General features: G+C 44.6%; 3 protein-coding genes across 5 annotated transcripts in view; 1 reads left to right on the top strand and 2 right to left on the bottom strand.

Annotated features, from left to right (window-relative positions):
• Window positions 1–4,321, bottom strand: part of LOC133890435 (probable V-type proton ATPase subunit H) — a 58,894-nt gene extending 54,573 nt beyond the window's left edge. The window contains exon 1 of the mRNA XM_062330805.1: window positions 4,315–4,321. The gene's annotated coding sequence lies outside the window, so the exon portion shown is untranslated. The remainder of the gene's footprint in view (window positions 1–4,314) is intronic.
• Window positions 4,322–8,896: 4,575 nt separating this feature from the next.
• Window positions 8,897–13,592, top strand: LOC133891638 (probable proteasome inhibitor). Of its 2 annotated transcripts, none has more exons than XM_062332370.1 (9): window positions 8,897–9,269; window positions 10,156–10,342; window positions 11,136–11,309; window positions 11,621–11,692; window positions 12,374–12,451; window positions 12,543–12,574; window positions 12,666–12,726; window positions 12,825–12,902; window positions 13,264–13,592. In XM_062332370.1, exons 1-9 carry the CDS (start codon window positions 9,107–9,109, stop codon window positions 13,331–13,333), a joined length of 915 nt encoding a protein of 304 aa, XP_062188354.1. In that variant the 5' UTR covers window positions 8,897–9,106; the 3' UTR covers window positions 13,334–13,592. The 2 variants fall into 2 exon arrangements, with proteins under 2 accessions (XP_062188354.1, XP_062188355.1); XM_062332371.1 differs by having other exon boundaries at window positions 8,946–9,269; window positions 11,624–11,692.
• A 2,275-nt stretch (window positions 13,593–15,867) lies between these two features.
• LOC133891159 (uncharacterized) lies at window positions 15,868–18,278 on the bottom strand. 2 transcript variants are annotated; one of them, XM_062331882.1, is made up of 2 exons: window positions 17,625–18,268; window positions 15,868–16,144 (listed from the first exon to the last, which is right to left on the bottom strand). In XM_062331882.1, the coding sequence occupies exons 1-2, from the start codon at window positions 18,157–18,159 to the stop codon at window positions 16,083–16,085; spliced, it is 597 nt and encodes a 198-aa protein (XP_062187866.1). In that variant the 5' UTR covers window positions 18,160–18,268; the 3' UTR covers window positions 15,868–16,082. The 2 variants fall into 2 exon arrangements, with proteins under 2 accessions (XP_062187866.1, XP_062187865.1); XM_062331881.1 differs by lacking the exon at window positions 15,868–16,144 and adding an exon at window positions 16,265–17,522 and having other exon boundaries at window positions 17,625–18,278.
• Between the last annotated feature and the right edge of the window lie 57 nt (window positions 18,279–18,335).

The following is an 18,335-nucleotide window of genomic DNA, read 5'->3' as shown; positions in this document are numbered from 1 at the left end:
GGGCTCAACTAGTGCGAGGCAGGAGCCTGGTGTATCTCATACGACAATGGTACGAGAAGCGAATATGTTAGCAATAATGTATGAACATCCACCATATGATGATAGTTATGGTCGTCTACCATGTGCCAATTACATAGGGTGCCCCGTAAGGCGGTGATACAGGAAGTGAATACGTTGGTAACAACGTATGAAATATCGCTGTGCGGTGAGATGCACAAGTAGCATTCATGCGAGAAAGAAGGAGTAGCGCGAAGGGTGATAATTGGTAGTCGTGGTATGTATGAATGCCTGTGATCTTAATGTTTGTTGCGGAGAGGAATGCTCGAGAAAGAAACGTGTAGATAAGAATCGAGTCATTTCCGCTGTTGAGAAGCTCATCGTGTGTAGAAAGCAGCGGCAAAACTGCTGCTGGTGTAAGATTCCCAGCGGTCTGACCATCAGGCATGTAGCGGTTTGACTACCAGGCGGTAGTCTGACTACTGGCATTGCGCAGAAAACGTTGGGAGGGTGAGCTAGGCTACATTCTCGCATATGTTGCACTACATTTTTATCATGCATTCTCCTTATATTACGATGCTCTAGTGTGCATAATTTGCCTTGGTTCAATCGGTGCCATTTCCATCAAGTCGGAGTTTAACCTTTCACCATTTTTCTTTCTACCGTCTCTAATAGGATGAGAACCCGTCAAAATTTGGGAGATCTTCCTGAGGGTTCCAATGAGAACAATCATGTACCACCTCCATCGTCAAGTATGACAGATGCCTTAATGCAAATTGAACAAAACCGTCAAGCTTAGATGGCTCTCCTCGAATCTCTCATGCGTAACACGACCCCTCACAGAGGAGGTAGAGCCGGACGCCAGGACAACTTCTTAGATTTCCTTAGGACTCAGCCGCCGACCTTCACACGAGCTAAGGATCCACTTGATACTGACCGCTGGCTCTTAACCATGGAGCAGAAGCTTGCACTTCTCTGGTGTGAGGACCATGAGAAGTCTCTCTTTGCCGCCAATCAGCTTCAGGGTGTTGCTGGCGTATGGTGGTCCAACTTTCTAGCTATGCACGCCGCCAACCATCGAGTGTCTTGGGTGGAGTTTCGCTAGGCTTTCCGTGATTATCATATTCCCAAGGAGATTATGAAGATCAAAAGGCGGGAGTTTATGGACCTCCAGTAGGGAGGCAAGTCAGTGATGGAGTATGTGCATGTGTTCAACCACCTTACACAGTATGCGCCGAAAGAGGTCAACACCGATGAGCGAAAGCAATACTGCTTTGTGAACGGTCTCTCTTCCAAGATGCAAGATCGCTTATCGGCTCATGAGTTCGCCGACTTCAAAAAGCTAGTGAGCACCTCCCTCATGGTTGAGTTCAAGCTAAAGAACCACCAGAAGGAGAAAAAGCGCAAGAGGTTCCTGTCACCTTCCATGGACGGGAGCTCTCAACGTACGCGGATGGAGAGTCAACCTCCTCCATCTCACATGTCAGCTTCGACTGCTCCATGGCCAATGTGGATAGTGCGACACCCATCTTTCTTTGCTCCATAAGGATAGTTTCCAAGACCCGCCGGCTCCCAGGGGAGTGTGACAAGTGGCCCTGGTGGTCCATGTTACAATTGTGGCTGTGTCGGTCACTATACGCGGGATTGCTATTTCTTGAAGTCGGGAGCCATACTACCCAGGCCGTCACTGTTAACTCAAACCCTTCCTCAAGCTGCCAAGACGGCGCACGTTCCCAAGTGTGGTCGAGTAAACTACGTCACCACCGACAAAGCTCGAGAGGACGACAACGTGCTAGTTGGTACGCTACTTGTGAATTCTCCCCTTGCAGTTGTTATTTTCTATTCGGGTGCATCTCATTTATTCATCAAGGAGGGTTATATTTTGAGTAACAATATAGTCATCGAGACTCTACCTATTGCTTTTCGTATTGAAACGCCTAGTGCTAAGTTACAAACTAATCGGATTGTTACTAAGGCCAAAATACTCATTGAGGGAGTTTTATTCTCGGCAAATTTAATCCTCCTAGATACTAAAGGAGTGGATGCCATATTAGGAATGAATTGATTAACCCAATATAGTGCCCGTATTGATTGCGCCAAGAGGGTGATTTCTCTAAGAATCCAAGTGGTATGAGGATTTCTCTTCACCTTAGAGAGGGTGGTCTCCACTTGTATGCCCTGAAGGTTGTCACAGCCATGGATCTCCTGAATATTCCTGTGGTCTGTGAGTTTCCTCACGTCTTCCCAGAAGAACTGTTAGGAATACCACCCGACTAAGCAGTAGAATTCTCTATTGATCTTTTGCCCGGTACGATCTCGATTTTGAAGAGGTCTTATAAGAAGCCTCCAAATGAATTGGCAGAGTTGAAGAAGCAGCTTCAGGAGTTGCTCTCAAAGGGTTTCATCCGCCCCGAGATCCTCACCATGAGGATGTCCGATGCTCTTTGTGAAGAAAAAGGACGAAACTCTTCGGATGTGTTGATTACCGTTCATTGAATGAGGTCACCATCAAGAATAAGTATTCGATTCCTTGGATTGATAATCTGATTGAGTTATCACCAAATAAAGGTCTGACCGGAGGATATTCCAAAGACGGCTTTCTCTACATGTTACGAGCTTTATGAGTTCACTGTCATGTCCTTCGGATTGACTAATGCACTAGCGTTCTTCATGTACTTGATGAACACAATCTTTATGGAGGAACTTGATATGTTTGTCGTGGTTTTCATCAATGATATTCTTATATACTCCAAGACTGAAGCAGAACATTCTGAGCATCTCCAAGTTGTTCTTGGCTGACTTCAGGATTACTAACTTTATGTCAAGTTCAACAAGTGCGAGTCTTGGCTCAAAGAAGTCACTTTTTTGGGGCATGTTTTATCCGAGAATAGTGTTGTCGTTCAGCCGAGCAAGGTGCAAGAAGTTTTTAATTGGGTTCAACCAAAGAATGTTACCGACATCCAGAGTTTTCTCGGACTTACGGGTTATTACCGATGGTTTATCGAGAACTTCTCCAAAATTGCCAAGCTAATGACTGAGCTATTGAAGCAAGGAAGTGTATTCTAGTGGTCGAGTAAATGTGAGTCAGCTTTCCAAATTTTGAAGAAACTGCTCATGATCACTCATGTTCTTGCTCAGGCTAAAGTTGACAAGGGTTTCGATATTTATTGCGACGCTTCCTACATAGGCATTAGATGTGTCCTCATGCAAGAAGGTCAGATTGTCGCTTATGCCTCATGCCAGTTGAAGCGTCATGAGGAGAACTACCTAACCCATGACTTAGAGCCTGTTTGTTTCAGCTAGAGATTCTGAAAAGCAGCTTATAAAAGCTGGATTGTAAAAAGCTGGATTGTGAAAAGCTGGATTGTGAAAAGCTGGATTGTGAAAAGCTTTTAGACTGTAGATTCTAAAAAAATTTAATGGACAGTTTAGTAAAATGGACTTTCACAATCTATCAAAAGCTAAGGAAAACCAACTTCTCAGATTCTTACAATCCAACCAGCAGATTTTAAAAAGCTATAAACAAAAGCTGCCTGTTTGTTTCAGCTTCGGATTATAAAAGCTGAAAGCCAGAATCCGAAGCTGAAACAAACAGGGGCTTAGAGCTTGCGGTAGTTATGCACTCTTTGGAGATTTGGCACCACTATCTGCTAGAAAATCTATGTCATATCTATACAAACCACAAAAGTCTCAAATATATCTTCACTCAAGCTAATCTGAACCTGAGACAGAGAAGATGGCTCGAGTTAATCAAAGACTATGAGCTAAAAGCTCATTATCATTCTGGCAAGGCGAATGTGGTCACCGATGCACTGAGTCGAAAGGCTCGATGCAATTGTCTTATGATCAAGCTTGGAAATATCACATTTCATGATTAATTCCGAAGGCTTAGACTCGAAATGGTCCCAGAGGGGTTCTTTGAAAACTTGGAGATCAAATCCACCCTCCTGGATGAGATCAAAGAAGCTCAAAAGGATGACAAGGGCATGGCTCGAATTCAGGATAAAATGAAGGAGGACAAGGTTGCCTGTTTTTCTAAGGATGATCAGAGGATCCTATGGTTTGAAAAGAGACTAGTTGTTCCGAAGGTTGAGGCACTAAGGAAGAAGATTCTGGATGAAGCACATGATTCTTTTGTGTCTGTTCACCCGAGGAATACCAAGATGTACCAAGACCTCAAGTCGAGATTCTGGTAAACTCGTATGAAGCGAGAAATCGCTCGATATGTTGTCGAGTGTGACGTCTACCGAAGAGTAAAGGCTGAGCATCTTAAGCCATGCGGTACACTGCAACCATTGCCTATTCCCTCTTGGAATTAGGAGGGGATCGATATGGATTTTTCATTACCAGGTTGTTGAAGACATCTCAAGGTTATGACTCGTTTTGGGTCACTATGGACCGATTCACAAAGTCAGCGCATTTCCTCCCGGTAAAGACTTGATACAGTGCCAAGGATTATGCCAAGTTGTATGTCACTCGGATTGTTTGTCTTCATGGAGATCTAAAGAAGATCATTTCTGATCGAGTCACTCAGTTCACTTCTCATTTCTGGAAGAGCCTTCATGAAGCCATTGAAACTGAGCTCTTTCATAGCACTGCCTACCATCCTCAAACCGATGGTCAAACCGAGAGGGTGAATTAGGTTCTAGAAGATATGTTGCGAGCTTATGCTCTCACATATAGGAAGAAGTGGGGAATTTGCTTGGCATTCGCCGAGTTCTTCTACAACAATAATTATTAGTTGAGCATTGAAATATCGTCGTTTGAAGCTCTCTATGGCCAAAGATGCTAAACGATGTTACATTGGTCCAAATCCGGGCCTGAAATCCAGCAAAAGAGCTTTTCTAGGCTTGGATTTGGTCAAAGAGACAAAAGAGCATGTTTTAGCTATTCGCAAGTGTCTCTTCACGGCTCAGTCCTGACATAAGAGCTATGCAGACTGCTGTTGATGAGAACTTATGTTTGATATTGTGGACTTTGTCTATCTCAAGATTTCTCCTCTCAAAGAGGTTCAACGCTTTCAAGTCAGAGGGAAGCTAGCACCCTGATATGTAGGACCTTTCCAAATCATTGCTCGGTGTGGAGAAGTGGCCTATCAATTGGACCTACCTCCATCCCTCTCCGCTATCCATAATGTATTTCATGCCTCGTAACTGAAGAAATGCTTTTGAGTTCCAACCAAAGTCATTGAAGTTGCAAATCAAGAATTGCAACTGGATCTCTCGTATTGCAAGCGACCAATTCGAATCTTGGATGAAGCGGAATGCAAGACTCAATGACACTCTATTAAGTTCATCAAAATCCAATAGAGCAACCACACCGAGGATGAAGTAACTTAGGAGCGTGAGGATAAAATCCGCTTCAAGTATCCTAAACTTTCTGAGAACTTGTAAATATAATTGTAATGTTGCATAATTGGAGCATCTCACATGCCTACAGTTATCACCAGGTTGAATGAAAGTTTGGTCCTAAAGGATTGCACTTAGAAACCTTTCAAACCGGGAGAACATACTCCTAGCGGTCTGACCGCTAGAGGCATTTAGACCCAAAACTTTCTATTCTCAGGCGGTCTAACTGCCCTAGGCTCGCGGTCTGACCGTTGGTTGGCGGTCTAACCGTCGGCATAATCAAGAGAGAGGGAGAGATCATCTTGACATCCACGATGACCAGAGATCGACGGAGGGAACTTCCTTCATCCTCTTCATCGGAGGAGTTCTTATGAGCGTTTTTTCCACCTCAAGCCTCAAACCACCTCGGAGCCCGATCTCCAAATTGGAGCTTCTCCTGAGTGATCCCTTTCAATAGAAGGCTTCCCTACACTAAGGTGAGACATCCCCTACCATTTTCCCATCGTTCCCAAGTTCTAATCGACCCCTATTCCATTTAGATCCAAGCTGAACCCTACCCTAGGGCTTATCCATGTGGTATTTTGAGTTTAGCTCGGTGAATATTGTCCAAATCATTTTATAAGCACTCCACTAGTCTCATAGAGCATTTTGATACCCTTCGTGATCGAAAGTTTAACCGAAGCCTTCACTAGCAGCCTTGCAAAGTGGCGCCAGCAAGGTCTCGCAGTCAAAACCACCACTAGGGCCAGTCTGGCCAGTCTGACTGCCAGACGAAGGTCTGAGCGCCGACATACCGTCGGTCTGACCGCCAAGTGCCAAAACCTTTTGCAGGCCAATGGTCAGACCGCCACCTCCACATCGGTCTGACTGTCAGCCATGCAAGGCTATGTGTACTAGCGAGTGAAGGCGACACCAATCTACCGGAGTTCTGTGAGTGTTGCGCGGAGAGTATCAGGCAACCGCCAGAGTAGCAAGACAAGCATCTAAGCATACTCAACCTACTACTTTGGATCTTGTATTGTATTACTTGATAAATTACACTTTATATATGTTTGCATGAGTAGTGGGTTTATTGTCGGGTTTAGATCCTATGTTGATTTGCATTACCTCTACCTTGAGTTATTGATGATCCATATCCTTATACCCTTGATAATATTGTTGGTGTCTAACTTAAGAGTTATTCGAAATGCTTAGCAATGCATATGTCCTCGGTAAAAGTTGAGCAATGGTTCAACGGTTGTTTGCGAGTTTAGTGCTTACTTATTGTTTACAAACACAATGACAATTATGTGGGTTGTATGAGATGTGAGGATGAGGCAAGATATAGGCGGTGCTAGGGGTAGGTCGGGAGAGGAGCTTGGATGCCATACACTGTTTGCATTGTTTAACCACCATCCATCGGTGTTATTGGCTTTAACACTTTCTGTAAAACCACATATTCGGATAATGGATGAATGAGCTGATATCATACGTCGTGCTGGCGCTTGCATTGCGGCCCTATGAGCAAGGTGGCGGGGAGCTGGAGGTGTTCGAGACACGCTCGCGGTAACCCTGGTGCCATAGGGATATGTACAAGTGGGTAGTTCTGGGTATGAGAAAAGTTATCTCGAGGGTCAAGAAGATAGACCCGGGTCGTGTGGGTAAAATTATACCCCCTACAAGGTGTAAAATCAATTTGAATTGCCACACTCTCGATCATGAGTATGCTTCTATCCATTCACATTGATCTTAGAGTCACGAATGTGGGGTGGTGTAGCATGACATGTTGGGTTATGGTTGAGATAGTTCTATTTATAGATATGCTTATTATGGTCCCAATTACATATGTCCTTGTGGTGATTATAGGATAGAATGGTACCTATAGTTATGTATAGATGCTCACATTTGTATTTCAAGTTGCATTTCGTATATGAAAGTTACTTAACCATATGGTCGATTCCTTGCTAATACCTCAAGTGCATTCTTTTTGAAGTCGGGTTATTTATATGTACCCATTATATATTAAGTCTTGCGAGTACCTTCGTACTCACATTGCTCTTTCAGGTTCTACTGGTAAGGAGGAGCTCGTGTTTAGCTATTTCACGCTCACCAATGTAGGTAGCGAAAATAAGTAGTTCAAATTACTCGTGAGGCGAGGCTTTTGGGTGGAGCCTAAAAGCATATGATTTCACCTAGTTTTTGTTGGTTCATAGTTGTTAATCTTTTACTGCGTAGTTTCTAGTTTTGGTTAGGAGGTGATCTATTTTTTATCCTCCTAACTTTTTTTTTGGTTATAAATTGTGTAAATAGTTAAACGCTTAAGAACTTGTAATATAATTTAATTACTCGCTCTTTCTTAAACTTTGTTACCATGTTATATGTTGGAAAGACATATGTTTCGATTTTGGGCATAAAACAAATATCGGGATTATGGATTGTATTCCAGTTAATAATTGTGGTCATAATTAAGCAAATGATTGTCCTGATGATTAATTGAAATACTATTTAGTCAATTCCTCACAACTCCCATCAGAATCCCCTAGAATGACCCTGGACAGGCAAGACACACCAAGAAAACTTCTCTGTACCAGCAATTTCATTAAGTGCTTTTGTTGTGAAGTCCTTCTTCACAGTTTCCTGGATACTAATAATGTCCAACCTCTCCTGCATAATGTAATCCTTGATCCGCTTTCTCCTTACTACCTTAGAGCATCTCCAACCGACTACTCATATTTGACCCCCTATTCCTTTTATTTAGTGGCTCCTCATCCAGATTGCATCCCCTACTTCTCAGCGCGTTCCAACCGGCCCCTCATATTTGACCCCCTATATTCGAATCACCTCTATTTTATTAATATCTGGTAACTCTCTCTCCTCTCTCTCCCCTCTCTCCCTCTCTCTCCAGAGCCTCTCTCCCGACGCTGGCCAGAGCTCCCTCTCTCTCCCCGCTCCTTCTCTCTCCCCGACCTCCCTCTCCTCGAGATCCCTCTCTCCACGCCTCCACGGCACGGGCGAGCGGGTGAGGGAGCGACGGCACAGCGTGGGCGAGCGAGCGGGTACAGGGAAGCGCGGGCAGGCAGGCGTGGGGCAGTGTGGCGGCGCGGGTGAGGGACCGGATGAGGAGCCCTTAGATGTAGGGAATGAGAGAGGAGATTTAAGGGCTCCTCAAATAAAGGGAGCCGGATAGGGGTCGGTTGAAAACCAATTTTCATCGTTTTTCTCTTAAATATAGGATAGGGGTGGGAAGATGACTCGATTGAAGATGCTCTTAGCTAACCCCTTTTAGTTCAAATGAGAATCCTCATTTATACTTTTTTTTTATCTTCCTTTTCTCCTTTTTCTCTCGGAACCACTCCTTGTGACCTCCGGTTTCCTTGAGTTTGGTTTATCATAGTCTCCCGTATAATTGTCTTATCAATAACCTCCATGATCAGATTTATTTTTTATATCTTTTATTAAGGTAAAATTTTCATTTAGTAGGTGATATTGTACCAATTGATCATACGGTGTCTGTGGTTATTTTATTATATCAATAGTATGTGTTGTATGAGTATGTGCTTACGATAGTCTGATGTTCTGAGTTTCTAAAGAAGAAATCCTGTGGCAGTTTGTGGAAGAGCAAAGGAAGCAGGGGAAGTGCACAGGCACTCGACTGCTCAAGACCCTCTCCGGAAACCCCCAGAGCCCCGAGCCCCGAGCCCCTCCCCGACCGCCTCTCCCCGACTCCGCTTTCCGAGGTCAAAATCCTTTGCCGCCCCCGACCACCGCACCGCAGCGGGACGATGGTGACCGACGCCACGGCGATGGCGGTCGTGCGGGCGGCGCGCCCGGCCCTCCGCGGCGCCCACGACGGCGTCACCTTCGCCGCCCACGCCGCCTTCCTCGCCGCCGGGTACTCGCTCTGCGCCGTCGGCCCCGCCGCGATCACTGATCCCCCGCCCTCAGGTGCGCTCCCCACTCTCCCTCTCTAGCCCTAGTAGCCCTAGGGAGCCACAGGCGCGGCTGTCCTTTTAATATGGGCATACCGTGGTATGTTGATTAGCCGTCGCTCTCCCCAAATTTAGGGTTCACATTTCCCGTTCCTTTTAGGCCGAAGTCCTTTGAGGGTTTGGATAGCTAATGGTTGTACAAGTTGTACGGCCTGGTATAGATTTTGGAGTTTATTGTGTAAGGCTTTCAACTTCTAAGAATTGTGCTGCTTGATGCGTGATTTACTTCTTAAAATTTGTGTCAAAATCGAATGGGACACCACTTACAGAAAATTTCTAGCAATTATATGTCATTGATTCAGTTTCTTTCAATGAACTCAATGTAGTCTACTCTGGTGGTGATGCAAAAAAAAATTCTAAGTTCTAGCCGGGTTCCCATGCTTTAAGAAACTGATCTCAAATAAACGATTATTACAAGTCCTAAACTCGACATGTTCATCTATTTCAGCAAACGCAAATAGCTTCCTAAACCTTGAATTTACATTCACACCTCCAAGTCTCCAACCGATGATCAAGCCAAGATCAATTTAGTATTGTTGCTTGTGTGTGGGGTCTCCAAGTGGTACCAAGAATGATTCGTTGGTGGCAGGGGCCTTGGCAAGCGAGCAGGTGTCATGGTTGGCAATGAAGGAGATGTCGGGTTTAGGCTTAGATAAGTAGAGGGATAATGCAAGCATAATCAGTGTTTTAAAATGCGCTAGGCGCTAGGCCGGTGGTGGAGTGGAATTGGATCTTGAGTATTTAGTGCTGTCCGCTTAAATTTCTCTGATTTAAGGTGGTAATTCGACCAACAGTTTTGATTTTATCAGTATATTTGTATTGTACAATGTACTTAATTTCAGGTGAGGAGGAGGTGGGGATCGATGGTTGGAACAACATGGAGAACTGCTACGCCTTTTTGTATAGCAAGGAGGAGAAGGGCAAGAAGAAACGGGTATTAGTGAAATGTCTGGTGATCGGTGACTTACTTGCGATTGATGTCCTGGATCTCAAGGCACAAGATAAGGGCCCATACAATATCCAGATCAAGTATGTTTAAATCCTGCAAGGATGCAACTAAATTTGTATTGCACCATTCTTTGCTTTCAGGGGGATTTGCTTTACTGGCATAGCATATAGTTATGCATTGCTAATGAATAGCAGCATTATGCTACATATAGTTATGGAACCACCATGTCATGTTTTTTACTTATATCAACCAGAAGCATGGTCTGTGCAATTTTACTCCTAGGCGTGTTAAAGTAATTGACAACATTTTTAGTAAAAAAAACTCAACCATGGGGAGAAGACATCCCCCTGACTTCGTCTTAAAGGAGGGGAGTACCGAACCCTGGTTGGCCAGGAAACCCGCTGAAACTAGTTCTCAGGGATGTACCCACTTTTTGCGAGCACCTGGGTTCGAGCTTGGGTGGGCAGCCTCTCAACTGGAGGCTCTACCAACTGAGCCTCTACTTGGAAAATATTATTTGTGCAACTTTGTTCTTGATTTAGTGTATTAATTTTCTATAATAAGCTATGAATCGTGCTGAACAGTCGCTTGTACGCCCACTCTGTAGTAACAGATGGAACAATCTAGTCTCTTCAATTATTTTGAAAGGGCTACAGATATGATGCAATGAGTAATTATGACCTATTCTCTATTTTTTATACGGATTTGTTACAATAAATAATCTACTCCAATCTTAGCACAAATGTACAGACATCTGCTATCATACTTGTTTAATTACCAAATCTCTATCCCTATTTTGTTGAACTATTTCTGGCTCATGTTAATCTTCCAGTTTGACGGTCTCGAATGTTGACAGTTATTCCTTATATGCAGTGTGAAAGATTTCTTCTCCGAAGAGCATCCCAAGAATTACGGGGATATGTACAAGAATTTTGCAGGCCTCATTGAGACTATGAACTCAAATGTGTTGTCCAAATTGGATGGGAAGGATGCTGGTGCCATGGCTGCCAAGAACTCTGATGTTGAGAGCAGTTCATCAATACACAGGTATTGCTATGTTGCATTTTGGCCATACTCTCCCACCATCCATCTTCTAGGCTATACAGTAGAGCAAATTCTACCTTACTGCTCTTTTGTCTTTTTGGCGTCAATATCTTACATCATTAATTGTTGGAACATGGAAAAATGTTGGCTAGTAGTTGGTCTAATCTGAAGATTCTCCTAAATTTACGAGGCCTGGAATTCTGTGAAAATATATCATTGAAAGCTGAAGTATTTCTTGAATAACAACTTTTTATTATGTGTTATAGTTGGTCTCGTCTCTTGAAATTTTCTAACATAAGACACTTATCTTTCAGCTCCGAAAATCCAGGTCCAAGAACTACTGAATCTTCAGGGTATCCAGGTCCAAGAACTATTGAACCTTCAGGGTATGATCTCAGACATTTGCCTCTCTCATTTTCTTTTGCATATGTGCATTGTTTATTATTTTTCTTCCAGCTCAGGTGGTGGGTTGGGTTGATTGATCCTCTGTATGATTTTTTGTAATTTGTTGTCAAAGTTTGGTTCTATTGTTTTTTTTGTCCTGGTGTTCTTGGATATAATTGGCTTCTAAAGGTATATTGTGTTCCTAGATACACTGAAACTGTACAATAACATGCACGCTCTTATGTTTCTATCCGTCTGGAATTATTACATGCCTTTCTTTTTCCCCACAAACTGTATTCTATGACATCTTTTACTGGAACTGTAACATTTATGTACTGTATAATTTGTTGATATGGTTACCACATATCTATGTATCACCTTGATTTGTAAAATGTTAAGTAGGAAGCATGGAGCGACTATTGATGGAACTTCTGAATGTATTGAGTTACTAATTCGTACATATGCACCATTGGACCATAAAGTAGCAAATGTTATTCATTGCACTTAACACATGCATAGAATGCCTAATAAGTATTTAATAAATACATTAGTGGTGCTAGTAAATATTTATTCAATTTATAGTAGTTATCATATACACGGTTGCAGTGATGTCCTTTCTTGTGGCTGTAGCTAATCAGTTTTTATTATTTATTTATTTATTTATTTTGTATATTGTGGTGTAGCCTAGTTTATCCTCCAATAGCCCCGCTTGGTTCTGATGATCTCTACCCTGCTCCTGGTGCAGGATTCTACCCTCACAGGTATGTCTTTAACCATGAAAGTTTATGTAAAACATGGAGAAATTAGTATATTCATTTGTAGTTAACTGTGTCTGTTTTGTTTTATTTGCAGCGGTATTGGGAGCGGTGGCAGCATGCATGTTGGTAATGTTACGTCTATTGAACACTTTCCAGATGTTCTCTTTATGTTTATTCATCTCTACTCTCAGACTTACTCCTTATTTTGACACAACAGGTCCAAATGATCCACGCTTGTTTCCTTCTAATCCATTTCCTGCCTCATTGGGTGGCCCTGGGTATGTTCTGTTCTTTTTTCACTAAATTTGTGATTTCAGAACTCATTTCATAAGATAATTTTTAATTAGTTTTGAATAATAATGAATTTTGAAAACAGGAGTGTTCCACCTGGTGGTCGCTATGATCCCATCGGCCCGCCTGACATTCCAGGGTTTGAACCATCTCGCTTTGTTAGGTAAGTTTAATCATTGGTATCATTTTCTTGAAATTCTTACCAATTTATAAGTTCCAAGATAGCCTACTCGGTGCAGCTGTAAAACCCATGACTAATTAACTAAACGGTTCTTCAGATATGTTTTACCTAGTGTGCGGGTTGCTATCCTATATTCTATGCTATGTTAGATTAATAATAGCCTATTATAATTACATATTACATATTCTTCTTCATCATCATGGAAGCTTCACTAATATCCTGTTCAAACTGTCAATGATCATCTGCACCTCCATTTGATTGGGGAATCACTATCCGAAGTCTGAACTCTGAACCTCTGATGAACAGGTGATGTAAACTAAATATACTTTCTCTGTTCATGTAGGCGTTCAAGGCATCCGGGCGGGAGCACTCACCCAGACCTCGAGTTCTTCCAGCAAGGGCCGGACTTATAAGACCCAAGAGGCCGACCTCCTCTACCCTCACAAAATAACATGGCTTTCTTTGCCCTCCCGGGCTAGAGCGCTTTGTGTGATTTCAATTGCTATGTCGCAGATAGTTCTACCGGACTCTGCCTGTAAAGTTGGATGTGAACTTTCTGTATTTACCCTTAGTTCAAAACCGTCCTTTGTCGCAGTTTTAATGTATGATTGTAAATATATCTAGCTATTTCCCCTACTAATGGTTACGAAAATTGATAGCGAGATTTATTGACGACTATTGCCGAGTATACAGAGAAGACCCTCTGTCGCTTCTCGCTGGTGCATCTTGAGCCAGGAGCGGCGGGAATATCCTTCGGGGTTAGTGCTGTCCAAGTTGTTCTGAAATGTGCTGGAGAAAGCAACGTAAGTGGTGGTTAGTGCACGATAGGCCACCCAACGTAGGCATTAGTTTTTGTTCTGATGTGGTCGGTGGTGCCCTGCGATGTCGAGCCTTTTGGAGCTTTTCCCTTCGGGCTCCACCCATCTGTGATTCGCGAATCGTTGGGTTAGGGTTTTGGGGTTTGGGTTAGGGGTTTAGGGTTGGGTTCACTGGAGTGCTCCTTGAGTTTATAAGGATGACAGAGGAAATAGGCTTGCTGGTAGCGGCGGTGGGGGTGGGCGAGGCGCTATGGTGCCGTTGGTTATGGGTGGTGGAGGATTGCCGGTTGGATGGTGTTGGAACCTGATGGAGACAAATTAACCGGTGGTTGCAGATCCCGCGGTGGGGATGTCGTCGGAGATAGAGTAGGAGGGTGGAGGTGGGGGGTGAGCGCATGATTTGTTGCTCGCCGGAGACGATGGAGAAGGAGGCATGGGTGTTAAAAAGCTCGTCGGATGGAGGGAGGGCTCGCTGGAGATCTGAATCATTCGTCCCGTCCGTGCTCTTTTTGGCATTCCTATCCTACGTTACTCCTTCTCAAGGACTCTCTGGCCAGGCCTGTCCCGGGGACCGGGGCTGGTGTTTGGTCCGGGGCCCCTAGCGGCGCCATCATGCGCTGCGCCGGCAGAATTATTTAGCGCGCATGCCAGTAGGAGGCCGCCGCCGTATTAAAAGGGTAAAGCAGCAGGGTTCGCATCATCCAGGCACCTGCTGCTGACCTTTGCTACGGTGCAAATGTGGTAACCTTGTTCCGACCATAAGAGGCCGCCAAGAATGGCGCTCGATTGCTGTTCCTCTGGGTACCAGGTGGCGGATTAGACTGCTGCTTCTTGCCCTGCTAATAACTCCGGCAGGATTCGCGGCGCAGCTCAAAGTTTTCAAAGTAGTTCTACTATAGACTATGGTCGAGGTTACTTTCCTTTTCTCCAAAATTCACGCGTTCCAAACGAGACAGACCTTTTTTCTGTGCCCCGCGGCATTAACCGGCTGGGAGCATAGATTTCTCGACGTCATACCGAGCGCATGTGTAATCCAACGTAGATTTCTCCCACCGGCACTGGATTTTCCCATACCCTTTTCTGCCATTGACGCTCTTTCATTTGACTGGGTTGAAGCTGACATGTCCGGCAGAAGGTTCTGCTCCAGAGCTAGGACTAAATCCGGACTACCTTTTCGTGGCTACGGTCAGGTAATAAAAGCACCGAAAGAGAGATCTGGCAAACGAATTACACGAACAACCTCTAGTGCTTAACTTGTCAGAGAAGTGATGCTGCGACCGCCTTTTTCGATTCAATTTTCTCGCGTCCATACGAACAACCCGGACGTGATATTTTCGACCCATATCGAAATCAAAATTAAAAGCGAGGAGAACATGGGAGAGGGGACAGGGAAAACAAAACAAAATCCGCATCCCTTTCCATCCATACAGCGATCCCCTTATCATTTTCGTCAGTTCCATACGCATCGATCGTAGCTGCTTTCCCGTTGGCTGGAGGCTTGAAGAAGAGCTTTCCCCTGCTGAATTCTTTCTTTTTTGCAAGTGAAAGGGATACTGGTTGGTTTGAGGAAGGAGGATAGATACCCCCATCAAGACTAGCACAACACATCACTGAGGGACCGAGACATGAAAGGAATTATATCTTATAGCCTATTTAGCAGAGCTCTAACTTTAAGAATTATTAGAGCTAGTCATATCTTAACTCTAGAAATTCTATTCTTTGAGCCAGAGATGTATACAGATTAAGTGTTTTTAGTTTAAACATCTTATTCTTATTTTAGATTGAAAATAAATATTTAAATCACTTTATTTTATTGTACGAATTCCAAATCATGTATAAATCTTAAAACTAAAACTCTACCGAATATAATCTTAATATTGTAATATTTAGCTCTATGGCCTAACCTAGCTGAATAATTGTAGGAGTAGATATATATACTCATCCATAGCAGGGCCGGAGAAGGAAGAAGCACAAGGAGCACTCAACCAACTACCAGCAAACACAAGCTCACATGGAGGCTGTACTGTGCCCAGCTCACTCCCTGCTGAGCTGGCACACACACCACCAGCTCACAAGAGAATTTCTTCTCCCTTGGGAGGAGAATCTGAAAGACCAGACCAGCCCCCCAATTGGCTTCTCAGCCTAACCTTTTTCCTTGTTCTTGCTTGTAACACATGACTGACAAGCTTAATATCACACTGGTGCATGAACAAGAGAGGAGGCAAGAAAAGAAAGGATAAAAGAACTGCAAAAGTACCCACAGGATCATTTTACAAAGGGGAAAACTGGCGCTCAGCATTCTCGGTGTTCTTGTCTCTCAGGCACACAATCTATCTCTCACTCCTCACCTCTGGTTCTGTCGGTGGCCATCTCCTACCTTTCTCCTCAACCTCAAGCCAGGAACACCTGAAAAAAAGAAGCAGCTTTTGTTAGGACCTCTTGTTGCTGCCGTTGGCTTCAGGCTCCAGAAGTAATTAAAGTAGTAAAAAACATTGCCCAGAGAAACCGTAGAAAGAACCAAAAAAGTTCTTTTTTTTTTCTTTTGGGGGTTTGTGGTGCTGTTCAAACTTCACATCAATCATGTGAAAGTTTAGCCATTGGGGGAAACAAAGTGAGCTCTTGACACCATCAATGGTTCCACCCTTTCAAAGCAATGGAGATGTGTGTTCTTGCAGTGCTTGTGTTTGCTGCACCAGCTTTCCATGTTCCAATGGCGGCAGCAGCAGGGAAAGAAGGTGAGAAAAGACAGCACGAGCCACAAGCCATTGAGGGACAGGTGATGAAATGAGACACACATTCTAACATGGAAAGATAACAGCCCTGCCTGTAACCAACCAGAAAAAGGTTTAAGGAAAAAAATTGGATTCCTAATGGAGATTGATAGATAGGCAGAAGCCTGCATCAGGCAAAAACCTTTGCTCTAATGCTTACTACTTGTTGCCACCTGTGGGAGCATACAGCAACTTGCTACTAACATCATCACAATTATCAAATTGTAGCTAACCACCTAACTCAAAGTTGTTTGTTTTATATGACCCAGCTGATCTGACCAAGAGCAGAAACAGGCGCAAGCAATCCGATGATACCGGATCCGGTCAAACACGCTAAATATTGCGTTCTTACTGAGAACTAATCCACCATACAAAGCATAGTCTATCCGAACACTTGTGTCGCAGAAAGAAGGAATTTTTTCAAGTTTGTAGAGTAGTCGTGGTAAATAAGAGATTTTTTTCATAATAAATGCTCCTGAAGGGCTCAGAATTCCACTACCAAAACCATGGCTTTGATTTCGCAAAACACCAGATGAACAAGTTTCCTGCGGAGTTATTGCCCCCAAAATCAGCTGCAACTGAAGCCATTAATCGATCCCCCACCCCCTCCAAGAATTGCTCCTCCACAAGCTTCCAACTCCAAGACGACATAAAAATTCAATCTTTCCAGCTCCCCTCCTCACCGAATCGACTAAAGAACCGCATACTTCAACTTTTAACTGGCGTCCACTGATCCAAGACGATTTATTTGAAACAAATGATGAACAATTTTGCGTCAAGATCACAATTTTGCTCTAATCAGCTCTCAGAATCCAATGCTTGCAATTGCATCTCATCGATTGGGCTGAGATTTGTCACCGATTCAGAATCGAATCAGGGGAGAGAATGAAGATCAAATCTGATGTTAGACTTGATGAATTCGACCAAAACCCTTCACGCGAATGGATGGGACCTTGGGATAGAATTCCATCGAATAGACGTCGAAACAAGCACCGAGAAACCAGATGGTCTATCTGCCGGCCAAGAGAGGGCGAGGGTCCTAAGAAATCGAGAAGGGAACCATGCCGAAACAAATCTGAAACAGTAGAGAGGCATCTCGGGGAAAAAATTCTGACCTTGCCTGTCCTTCCACCTGGCGGCGTCGACGGCGCCCATCCCGGCGGCGGCCGACGGCTTGCAGTCCGGCGGCTCCTCGAAGAGCGACCTGGAGAGCCTCTTGTGCGCGTAGCCGATGTCGAACTGAATGACCCCGGCCTCCTTATCGTCGACGAGGATCCCCTTGACGGGGAACCATACGAAGAGCTCCTCCTGGGCGAGACCCTCCACGCCGCGGAGCGCTCTCATGCTGAGGTTGCCGCGAACCACGGTGTCGAAGTAGGCCAGCTCGCCGTCGTCGTATTTGGCGTAGCACGGCGCCGACAGCCGCGCCTCCAGCAGCCCGTTCGACTCGTCCATGGTGTACGACTCCACGCCTCGCGGGAGCAGGCCACCGGGGAGGCCGTGATCCTTCAGGAGCTTGTGTATCGAGCTGCCGTCGACGGCGTTTCCTGGAGCGGAGCGGGAGAGCGCGGGCGGCGGCGCGGCGAGCACGAGGAGGCACAGGAGGGGGAGCGTGGCGAGCGGGGAGGGTAAAGGCTGGAGCTTGGCCATGGGAGGAGGGCACGCGGGAGCCGGCGCCGCGGCGGCGAGGGGAGGGGTGGCGTGGGGTGGAGTGGAGGAAGGCGGAGGAGAGGGAGGAGGTTTTAAGGGAGGAAGGAGGAGGGGGGGATTTTAAACTGTGGCAGAAAAGGAAATACAAACAAGGAGTCTGGAAAATGTGAACAGGG

The sequence above is a fragment of the Phragmites australis genome, chromosome 14, assembly GCF_958298935.1.
Source record: "Phragmites australis chromosome 14, lpPhrAust1.1, whole genome shotgun sequence".
In the NCBI taxonomy this organism is placed as follows: Eukaryota; Viridiplantae; Streptophyta; class Magnoliopsida; order Poales; family Poaceae; genus Phragmites; species Phragmites australis.
Note: the sequence above shows the minus strand (reverse complement) of the source record. Positions and strands in the feature narration are given on the sequence as shown.

Coding starts and splice junctions, on each gene's coding strand:
- LOC133891638 (XM_062332370.1), top strand. CDS start 9,107: ATGGTGACCGACGCCACGGCGATGGCGGTCGTGCGGGCGGCGCGCCCG. Junction 10,343..11,135: donor CCATACAATATCCAGATCAA/GTATGTTTAAAT, acceptor CCTTATATGCAG/TGTGAAAGATTTCTTCTCCG. Junction 11,310..11,620: donor AGCAGTTCATCAATACACAG/GTATTGCTATGT, acceptor CTTATCTTTCAG/CTCCGAAAATCCAGGTCCAA.
- LOC133891159 (XM_062331881.1), bottom strand. CDS start 18,159: ATGGCCAAGCTCCAGCCTTTACCCTCCCCGCTCGCCACGCTCCCCCTC. Junction 17,523..17,624: donor CAGGTGGAAGGACAGGCAAG/GTCAGAATTTTT, acceptor CTTGGCCGGCAG/ATAGACCATCTGGTTTCTCG.